The following is an 11,194-nucleotide window of genomic DNA, read 5'->3' as shown; positions in this document are numbered from 1 at the left end:
TCTCCTGACCTGTGCTCTGTGTTGTCCTGACCTGTGTTCTGTGTTGTCCTGACCTGTGTTGTCCTGACCTGTGCTCTGTGTTGTCCTGACCTGTGTTCTCCTGACCTGTGCTCTGTGTTGTCCTGACCTGTGCTCTGTGTTCTCCTGACCTTGTGTTCTGTTCTCCTGACCTGTGTTGTCCTGACCTGTGCTCTGTGTTGTCCTGACCTGTGTTCTCCTGACCTGTGCTCTGTGTTTGTCCTGACCTGTGCTCTGTGTCTTGTCCTGACCTGTGTTCTCCTGACCTGTGCTCTGTGTTGTCCTGACCTGTGCTCTGTGTTGTCCTGACCTGTGTTCTCCTGACCTGTGTTCTCCTGACCTGTGGCTGTTCTCCTGACCTGTGTTCTCCTGACCTGTGCTCTGTGTTCTCCTGACCTGTGGGTCTGTGTTCTCCTGACCTGTGTTCTCCTGACCTGTGTCCTGTGTTCTCCTGACCTGTGTTCTGTGTTCTCCTGACCTGTGTTCTCCTGACCTGTGTTCTCCTGACCTGTGTTCTCCTGACCTTGTGCTCTGTGTTGTCCTGACCTGTGTTGTGTGTTCTCCTGACCTGTGTTCTCCTGACCTGTGTTCTGTGTTCTCCTGACCTGTGCTCTGTGTTGTCCTGACCTGTGTTGTGTGTTCTCCTGACCTGTGCTCTGTGTTCTCCTGACCTGTGTTCTCCTGACCTGTGCTCTGTGTTGTCCTGACCTGTGTTCTCCTGACCTGTGCTCTGTGTTCTCCTGACCTGTGCTCTGTGTTCTCCTGACCTGTGCTCTGTGTTCTCCTGACCTGTGCTCTGTGTTCTCCTGACCTGTGCTCTGTGTTGTCCTGACCTGTGTTGTGTGTTCTCCTGACCTGTGTTCTCCTGACCTGTGTTCTCCTGACCTGTGTTCTGTGTTCTCCTGACCTGTGCTCTGTGTTCTCCTGACCTGTGTTCTGTGTTCTCCTGACCTGTGCTCTGTGTTGTCCTGACCTGTGTTCTCCTGACCTGTGCTCTGTGTTGTCCTGACCTGTGCTCTGTGTTGTCCTGACCTGTGTTCTCCTGACCTGTGCTCTGTGTTCTCCTGACCTGTGTTCTCCTGACCTGTGCTCTGTGTTCTCCTGACCTGTGTTGTCCTGACCTGTGCTCTGTGTTGTCCTGACCTGTGTTCTCCTGACCTGTGCTCTGTGTTGTCCTGACCTGTGTTCTCCTGACCTGTGCTCTGTGTTGTCCTGACCTGTGCTCTGTGTTGTCCTGACCTGTGTTCTCCTGACCTGTGTTCTCCTGACCTGTGCTCTGTGTTCTCCTGACCTGTGGTCTGTGTTCTCCTGACCTGTGTTCTCCTGACCTGTGTCCTGTGTTCTCCTGACCTGTGTTCTGTGTTCTCCTGACCTGTGTTCTCCTGACCTGTGTTCTCCTGACCTGTGTTCTCCTGACCTGTGCTCTGTGTTGTCCTGACCTGTGTTGTGTGTTCTCCTGACCTGTGTTCTCCTGACCTGTGTCCTGTGTTCTCCTGACCTGTGTTCTGTGTTCTCCTGACCTGTGTTCTGTGTTCTCCTGACCTGTGCTCTGTGTTGTCCTGACCTGTGTTCTCCTGACCTGTGCTCTGTGTTGTCCTGACCTGTGCTCTGTGTTGTCCTGACCTGTGTTCTCCTGACCTGTGCTCTGTGTTGTCCTGACCTGTGTTGTGTGTTCTCCTGACCTGTGTTCTCCTGACCTGTGTCCTGTGTTCTCCTGACCTGTGTTCTGTGTTCTCCTGACCTGTGTTCTCCTGACCTGTGCTCTGTGTTGTCCTGACCTGTGTTGTGTGTTCTCCTGACCTGTGTTCTCCTGACCTGTGTCCTGTGTTCTCCTGACCTGTGTTCTGTGTTCTCCTGACCTGTGTTCTCCTGACCTGTGCTCTGTGTTGTCCTGACCTGTGTTGTGTGTTCTCCTGACCTGTGTTCTCCTGACCTGTGTCCTGTGTTCTCCTGACCTGTGTTCTGTGTTCTCCTGACCTGTGTTCTCCTGACCTGTGCTCTGTGTTGTCCTGACCTGTGTTGTGTGTTCTCCTGACCTGTGTTCTCCTGACCTGTGTCCTGTGTTCTCCTGACCTGTGTTCTGTGTTCTCCTGACCTGTGTTCTCCTGACCTGTGCTCTGTGTTGTCCTGACCTGTGTTGTGTGTTCTCCTGACCTGTGTTCTCCTGACCTGTGTCCTGTGTTCTCCTGACCTGTGTTCTGTGTTCTCCTGACCTGTGTTCTCCTGACCTGTGCTCTGTGTTGTCCTGACCTGTGTTGTGTGTTCTCCTGACCTGTGTTCTCCTGACCTGTGTCCTGTGTTCTCCTGACCTGTGTTCTGTGTTCTCCTGACCTGTGTTCTCCTGACCTGTGCTCTGTGTTGTCCTGACCTGTGTTGTGTGTTCTCCTGACCTGTGTTCTCCTGACCTGTGTCCTGTGTTCTCCTGACCTGTGTTCTGTGTTCTCCTGACCTGTGTTCTCCTGACCTGTGCTCTGTGTTGTCCTGACCTGTGTTGTGTGTTCTCCTGACCTGTGTTCTCCTGACCTGTGTCCTGTGTTCTCCTGACCTGTGTTCTGTGTTCTCCTGACCTGTGTTCTCCTGACCTGTGCTCTGTGTTGTCCTGACCTGTGTTGTGTGTTCTCCTGACCTGTGTTCTCCTGACCTGTGTCCTGTGTTCTCCTGACCTGTGTTCTGTGTTCTCCTGACCTGTGTTCTCCTGACCTGTGCTCTGTGTTGTCCTGACCTGTGTTGTGTGTTCTCCTGACCTGTGTTCTCCTGACCTGTGTCCTGTGTTCTCCTGACCTGTGTTCTGTGTTCTCCTGACCTGTGTTCTCCTGACCTGTGCTCTGTGTTGTCCTGACCTGTGGTCTGTGTTCTCCTGACCTGTGTTCTCCTGACCTGTGTCCTGTGTTCTCCTGACCTGTGTTCTGTGTTCTCCTGACCTGTGTTCTCCTGACCTGTGTTCTCCTGACCTGTGTTCTCCTGACCTGTGCTCTGTGTTGTCCTGACCTGTGTTGTGTGTTCTCCTGACCTGTGTTCTCCTGACCTGTGTTCTGTGTTCTCCTGACCTGTGCTCTGTGTTGTCCTGACCTGTGTTGTGTGTTCTCCTGACCTGTGCTCTGTGTTCTCCTGACCTGTGTTCTCCTGACCTGTGCTCTGTGTTGTCCTGACCTGTGTTCTCCTGACCTGTGCTCTGTGTTCTCCTGACCTGTGCTCTGTGTTCTCCTGACCTGTGCTCTGTGTTCTCCTGACCTGTGCTCTGTGTTCTCCTGACCTGTGCTCTGTGTTGTCCTGACCTGTGTTGTGTGTTCTCCTGACCTGTGTTCTCCTGACCTGTGTTCTCCTGACCTGTGTTCTGTGTTCTCCTGACCTGTGCTCTGTGTTCTCCTGACCTGTGTTCTGTGTTCTCCTGACCTGTGCTCTGTGTTGTCCTGACCTGTGTTCTCCTGACCTGTGCTCTGTGTTGTCCTGACCTGTGCTCTGTGTTGTCCTGACCTGTGTTCTCCTGACCTGTGCTCTGTGTTCTCCTGACCTGTGTTCTCCTGACCTGTGCTCTGTGTTCTCCTGACCTGTGTTGTCCTGACCTGTGCTCTGTGTTGTCCTGACCTGTGTTCTCCTGACCTGTGCTCTGTGTTGTCCTGACCTGTGTTCTCCTGACCTGTGCTCTGTGTTGTCCTGACCTGTGCTCTGTGTTGTCCTGACCTGTGTTCTCCTGACCTGTGTTCTCCTGACCTGTGCTCTGTGTTCTCCTGACCTGTGGTCTGTGTTCTCCTGACCTGTGTTCTCCTGACCTGTGTCCTGTGTTCTCCTGACCTGTGTTCTGTGTTCTCCTGACCTGTGTTCTCCTGACCTGTGTTCTCCTGACCTGTGTTCTCCTGACCTGTGCTCTGTGTTGTCCTGACCTGTGTTGTGTGTTCTCCTGACCTGTGTTCTCCTGACCTGTGTCCTGTGTTCTCCTGACCTGTGTTCTGTGTTCTCCTGACCTGTGTTCTCCTGACCTGTGTTCTCCTGACCTGTGTTCTCCTGACCTGTGCTCTGTGTTGTCCTGACCTGTGTTGTGTGTTCTCCTGACCTGTGTTCTCCTGACCTGTGCTCTGTGTTCTCCTGACCTGTGCTCTGTGTTCTCCTGACCTGTGCTCTGTGTTCTCCTGACCTGTGCTCTGTGTTCTCCTGACCTGTGTTCTGTGTTCTCCTGACCTGTGCTCTGTGTTGTCCTGACCTGTGTTCTCCTGACCTGTGCTCTGTGTTGTCCTGACCTGTGCTCTGTGTTCTCCTGACCTGTGTTCTGTGTTCTCCTGACCTGTGCTCTGTGTTGTCCTGACCTGTGTTCTCCTGACCTGTGCTCTGTGTTGTCCTGACCTGTGTTCTCCTGACCTGTGTTCTGTGTTCTCCTGACCTGTGCTCTGTGTTCTCCTGACCTGTGTTCTGTGTTCTCCTGACCTGTGTTGTCCTGACCTGTGCTCTGTGTTGTCCTGACCTGTGTTCTCCTGACCTGTGCTCTGTGTTGTCCTGACCTGTGCTCTGTGTTGTCCTGACCTGTGTTCTCCTGACCTGTGTTCTCCTGACCTGTGCTCTGTGTTCTCCTGACCTGTGGTCTGTGTTCTCCTGACCTGTGTTCTCCTGACCTGTGTCCTGTGTTCTCCTGACCTGTGTTCTGTGTTCTCCTGACCTGTGTTCTCCTGACCTGTGTTCTCCTGACCTGTGTTCTCCTGACCTGTGCTCTGTGTTGTCCTGACCTGTGTTGTGTGTTCTCCTGACCTGTGTTCTCCTGACCTGTGTTCTGTGTTCTCCTGACCTGTGCTCTGTGTTCTCCTGACCTGTGCTCTGTGTTGTCCTGACCTGTGTTGTGTGTTCTCCTGACCTGTGTTCTCCTGACCTGTGTTCTGTGTTCTCCTGACCTGTGCTCTGTGTTCTCCTGACCTGTGTTCTGTGTTCTCCTGACCTGTGCTCTGTGTTGTCCTGACCTGTGTTCTCCTGACCTGTGCTCTGTGTTCTCCTGACCTGTGCTCTGTGTTCTCCTGACCTGTGCTCTGTGTTCTCCTGACCTGTGTTCTGTGTTCTCCTGACCTGTGCTCTGTGTTCTCCTGACCTGTGCTCTGTGTTGTCCTGACCTGTGTTCTCCTGACCTGTGCTCTGTGTTCTCCTGACCTGTGTTCTGTGTTCTCCTGACCTGTGCTCTGTGTTGTCCTGACCTGTGTTCTCCTGACCTGTGCTCTGTGTTGTCCTGACCTGTGTTCTCCTGACCTGTGCTCTGTGTTCTCCTGACCTGTGCTCTGTGTTCTCCTGACCTGTGCTCTGTGTTCTCCTGACCTGTGCTCTGTGTTCTCCTGACCTGTGCTCTGTGTTGTCCTGACCTGTGTTCTCCTGACCTGTGCTCTGTGTTCTCCTGACCTGTGTTCTCCTGACCTGTGCTCTGTGTTGTCCTGACCTGTGCTCTGTGTTCTCCTGACCTGTGTTCTCCTGACCTGTGCTCTGTGTTCTCCTGACCTGTGTTCTCCTGACCTGTGCTCTGTGTTCTCCTGACCTGTGTTCTCCTGACCTGTGCTCTGTGTTGTCCTGACCTGTGCTCTGTGTTCTCCTGACCTGTGTTCTCCTGACCTGTGCTCTGTGTTCTCCTGACCTGTGTTCTCCTGACCTGTGCTCTGTGTTCTCCTGACCTGTGTTCTCCTGACCTGTGCTCTGTGTTCTCCTGACCTGTGCTCTGTGTTCTCCTGACCTGTGCTCTGTGTTGTCCTGACCTGTGTTCTCCTGACCTGTGCTCTGTGTTCTCCTGACCTGTGCTCTGTGTTCTCCTGACCTGTGTTCTCCTGACCTGTGTTCTCCTGACCTGTGTTCTGTGTTCTCCTCAGCCGGCAGCGCCACCTCGTCTCCTGCTGTCCTGGGCATCAAGGAGCAGCGCTCAGACTACCAGAGGACACAGCCCACTATGCAACTTTATAACTACCAAGGGGACAACAATGTACATAAAGGTCAACATACAGGTGAGCATACTGCCCACTAAAGCTAAACTCAGACGTATATTCACAGTGTATGTTTACATTTTCTTTATTGAAAAGTGAACGCATGAGATGAGAATATGAGAGGGAAGGCAGAGGAAAGAGAGGGGAACCCTTGCTGAGACTGGCCTGGGCTGGATCCAAACACAGCCACGTCTGTTAACCCTCACATCAGCCTGTGTGAGACACATACTGAACGAGGCTACCAGGGAGAGCTTCACTCTCTGCTCAATCCAATCCAAGATCCCCTGGCTGGTTTGGAGGCTGTGCAGTGATAGAGGCTGGTTTGGAGGCTGGATTGTGTCCATTAGGAGTCTCTCATGCTGGGCACCAACCACAAAGCTGCCATTGTTAAACCCTGGAGGGGGAGGGGGGACAGACCAATGCCAGGAGTACCCGTCTCACCGGGGCACAGAGCGGGCACCACACCCCTACCCCTTCAGCCTGCCTGTCTGCACACCTACCTTGACTGACTGACTGCTTTGCTGGCCTGTCTTTCAGCCTATCTGTCAGCTGGTCTCCCTGCCTGCCTACCTGTCTCCCTCCCTCCCTCCCTCCCTGCCTGTCTGCCTTCCTTTCTATTGTCTGCCTGCCTGTCTGTCTGTCTGTTTCTCATCCTGCTAACCAGTCTCCCAGCGTCCTGTCTCTCTGTCTACATACTGAGAAACATCCACCAGTCTGCCTATAAAATCATCCATGCTGAGAAGCCAGTGGAAAATCAGTTTATGGATTCTGCTGGTCGGAAAGAATCTGCTAAAGGAAAATATCCTCCCAGGGGCTTAGCAAACAATAACTCGCTGCAGCACAGTTCTGTAACTCTGCAGGTTGTGCTACATCTCTATCCAATCCATCCTGTATAGCCGGGCCTTTGTCCCATTCAGACCCCAGCCCGGAGGCTATGTGTTGGGATCCAATATAATGGAGTACTGTGGTAACTGCTGAATCCAGTTTCACAGCCAGAGTCCTCCATGTGTAGGCTCACATGTAATCCCTTGTGTTGCAGGGTCTGGGAAGCCTTCCCCTTACTACGTAGCATCCTACTCCTCCCCTACCAGAGAGGAAGCCAGGAGACCTCAGGTGAGTCCAGCTGCTCCAGTCTTCTGGCATCGTCTCCGCCACACACAGTGGGCCGGGGCGGCGGCCTGTTTTAGCCCACTGGGCTAACTCAAAGAGACGGACACATATTCCAGTGGATGGATGAGAGGGTTGGGCGCAGCCCAGGACCCGTCAGCCTTTGTGTGCGGCAGAGTGGATGTGACGGCTGGGACAGGGATGGGCCTGCCGCTGTCTCAGCCCGCTGTCGTTGTCTGGGCTCGACCATGTGCACTCAGTCAAACAGGCGGGGGAGGGGGGATGGAAAGAGAAAGGGAGGATGATGAAGAGGAAGGGTTAAGTGGGCTGTGTTCTCAGGTCTGCCTCAGACCAGGCCAGTAACCTAGTCAGGGCACACAACTATCTCTTGTCGCTAGATTTTCAAACTGCCAAGTTATTCTTTGTTTATGCACGCTGGCCAAATATGATTTGGTTTGGAAACATTTCAAAAACTGAGTTAATTTTTTTTTATTTGTTTATTTGTCAGGGGCAATGCAGCACACATTATTACATACATAGATAATGTTGTAGATGTGTTGCATAAAAGGTTTTTAGCCAATAGGCTAATTTGCAACCCCAGTCCCTGGTCAGACCTTTCTAAAAAGTTAGGCAAATACAATTTACTGCATAGTGTGCAATTTACTGCAAAAGCGAACTTCATAAAACTATCAAAATTAAAAAGCTTGTATTTCTGTAAAATCAAACAGTGTTGCCACATTGTTGGTTTCTGATCCATTATTTTCCAGGGTAAGAAGAAGAAGGGTTAGCTCTGCAAAGATTCAAAAACTGATGAAATGTATGTCTGAGTGTTTAGCCCTCCCTAACATGGCTGCCTGCGTTGTCCAGCCCCAGCAGGTGTACTACACAGAGGAGCCTGGCCGCAGGAACTACGACACCTACAGAATGTACCTGCAGTCTCCGCACGGCTACGACGACCCCTACATGGACGAGGTCATCACTTACCCCCCCACCTCGGACTACAGCTCCCAGTCTCACGGACTCAAGTCCACCAGCAACTACGTGGACTTCTACTCCAGCACTAGGAGACCTTCTTACCGGGCGGAGCAATACCCTGGCTCCCCTGACTCCTGGGTGTAGGTGCGCTCCAGGAGAGGGCCGGGGAGGGAAGATACCCCACCACCCTCTCCACGGGGCAGGTCAAGGGGCAGTTTACATACAGTCACGCAAATGGTTACAGACATGAATTGTGTGGGGGAGAGAACTGATTCCTGAGAGGGAACCTGCGCTGGAGTGAGTAGGGGGCCCACAGTAGAACAAACTCTTCCTTGAACTTTTGATTTGTGTGTTTGTTTTGAAAGTGAATATGACTGTAAGGGGGTCCAAGCAAGCGGAGCAGCAGAGGGCGCAGGGGAATGTGAGCCAAAGAAGGAAATCAAGGAATGTTGGGTTTTATGTTGTTTTAAAGGGAAGATGGAATCCTGTGTCTGGTTGTGTGTGAGGGCAGCCGGCTCCATCTAGAGGGACGTTCTTTTGACACACGTAGCTTTGGTAGCATGGTGAAGGTGTGAGTCATGTGTTGAAAGGTTTGAGGTAAAGAGTCAAGTTGGCAGATGTGTATGTGTATGTGCTTAGACCAAAATGGATCATGAACTCATGTCTGTAAAAAGAGTAGTAATAATAATAATAGTAAATCTAATGATGTTAGGTTGTACAGAGGGATCAACCTGTATCTGTGCTCAGTGTTGACGTGTTGTTGTTGTTTCCATGGAGACTTGTACATTTCCTTCATTTTATTGTAAATACAAAAACATGTCATCTGGTTTGTGCTGAGCTGCACTAGTTAAACCTTGCACCATGTTAAAGATCTCTATAGATATATAAATAAATGAAGACGTAAAGAGACATGGGAAAACATCATCATAACTCAAACATGAGAAGATAATAAAAGTTCACTTTTGTTTTTTAAATGAGTTGTGTATTGATGGCATTTGTGACCTTGAAGATATCTTATATACCCTGAAGTGCAAAACACACACACTACCCCACCCACACTCCCAATATTTACATTTACATTTATTCATTTAGCAGACGCTTTTATCCAAAGCGACTTCCAAGAGAGAGCTTTACAAAGTGCATAGGTCACTGATCATAACAACGAGGTAGCCAAAACATGAAGCACACATTGTGAACAACCAAAATAAGTGCCAAAGGGAAGAACCATAAGAGCATGTAGTTAAACAAGTTACAATTAAACAACATGAACTGCTATAAGTGCAAGTGTACCTGTGGAATAAGCAAGCAACAATAATAAAAACAATATATCACAGCGAGTACAAAAATTTAAGTCAGTTACCACTAACCACAAGAGCAACAAGTCTCTAAGCAAGAGTCATTGTGATCCTTGAGGAAACTAACATCGGGTCAAGCGAACCATTCCTAAGTACCGTTGTACTCCCGGAACAAGTGCGTCTTGAGCCTTTATGATTAACCTTCCCCCGAATATGAACACACTGCCCCTGAATACAATTAGTGGATGTGTTTTGCACTTCAGGGCAACACCGATTTAAAGGTCCCATGACGTGAACATTTCACTTTAGGAGATTTTTTAACATTAAAGGGGTCATTGACTGATTTTACAGGGCATTTCACACTGTTCCTTAAGGTCTCCGAATAGGGTATGTAACATTGGTTGGGCTCAAAATGGCCCGGGTACTGTTTTATGTGCCCTAATGCAACCCTGTGAAATAGCCCTATAATGAAACAAGCCGTTTTCTCTTTTTATGGTATGCTCATGAATATATAGATGAGCTGCGCGCTGATTGGTTGGTTTACAACGAGCAAAGCTGAAGAGCAAAGACGCAACATAGCCAAACATGCATCGTGAATTGTAGATTTACATGACAACACAGGTTATTTATTCGAATGAAACACAGTCAGGAAAATGAAATAAAATTAGCCCCATTGCCAATAAACTAAATCGTCACACATTCTACCTATGCTAGATACAGGATACGTTAGTATAGCTAATAACTATTAGCGACAAAATCATACTTTTAGCTTGCGGTTGTGATGAGCATACGGTCGGAACAGCACCTCTTTTCAGCAACAGCTGCTCAGCAAATCCTGCTTTACATTGTCAAATGTTTTCAAAACTGTCTTTGGTGAAATGTTTCGAGCAAATGAATAATTGAGTGTCAAACTTTACAGGGATCTTCTTGTAGACAAACATCAGCCATGCCCATTGAGTTTTTGGTTCCTTGGGAAGACTATGAAAATTGTCAGCATTCCCTGTACAGCCTGGAACACTGCATTTACAACCGTGGTCCATTTTAAATATCCTTGAAAAACTTCCAAACTTTCTTCTTTGTAATTCCCGTGGAAGTACAGAGCAGCGCAGCTAAATTATCACTGAGATCTAAATTTGGGGACGTGACAAAGATACAGACCAGAGCCAAAAAAGGTGGAGAACTGGCGTCAGTTTGGTGGCTTTTTGGAAACCGACCGTTTTACAGCTACATTTTTTAATTGTGAGATTTTTATAGGAAAGAGGTGTCAATGGGACTTGAGGTTCACTGTATGTCCAGTGAGGTAAGGTAAAGTCTGTTTTGCAGTCAATGACCCCTTTAATATGAGTTCCCCTAGGCTGCCTTTGACCCCCCAGTGGCAATTTTTTTTGATAGATGTAAACCAAGCCCTGGGTATTCTTCTCCGCCTTTGAGAAAATGAAAGCTCAAACGCTCCGATTTGAAAAATCTTCCTCTTATGTCGTCATAAGAAAAGGGGCTCAGATGGCTGAGCGGTTAGGGAGTCGGGCTATTAATCAGAAGGTTCAAAATGCGGGTAGGTTTTGCCACCTGGATGTGCGACCAGCGCTAATCTATATACTACGGAGAGATCAGAAATATTTCCCTTCTTCGTAAAAAGGTTGTTCTAAGAGACAAGTCAATAGGTGCGTTCGACTTCATGCAGCGTCGGCGTCGCCTGCAGCCCGACTGACTTGAAGCAGCCAATGGCATTCTCAACTTCAAGGCAGCTGGCGCCGCCGGTGCTGCATGAAGTCGAACACACATATTCACTCCATGCTCAACTCTCGCGGGTACTGCGTTTTGTTTGTTTTTTAACTCTCGCGGGTACTGCGTCTTCCTCCA

The 11,194-nt window shown here is 49.7% G+C and overlaps 1 protein-coding gene across 1 annotated transcript in view; it reads left to right on the top strand.

Annotated features, from left to right (window-relative positions):
• Window positions 1-9,013, top strand: part of LOC134017910 (plakophilin-4-like) — a 45,886-nt gene extending 36,873 nt beyond the window's left edge. The window contains 3 exon segments of the mRNA XM_062458041.1: window positions 5,831-5,978; window positions 6,997-7,070; window positions 7,932-9,013. Coding sequence (XP_062314025.1) covers window positions 5,831-5,978; window positions 6,997-7,070; window positions 7,932-8,183 — 474 coding nt within the window. The 3' untranslated portion in view covers window positions 8,184-9,013.
• Window positions 9,014-11,194: the final 2,181 nt, after the last annotated feature.

Source organism: Osmerus eperlanus, chromosome 3, assembly GCF_963692335.1.
Source record: "Osmerus eperlanus chromosome 3, fOsmEpe2.1, whole genome shotgun sequence".
NCBI classification, from domain to species: domain Eukaryota; kingdom Metazoa; phylum Chordata; class Actinopteri; order Osmeriformes; family Osmeridae; genus Osmerus; species Osmerus eperlanus.
This window is presented reverse-complemented; position numbering and strand designations above follow the sequence as displayed.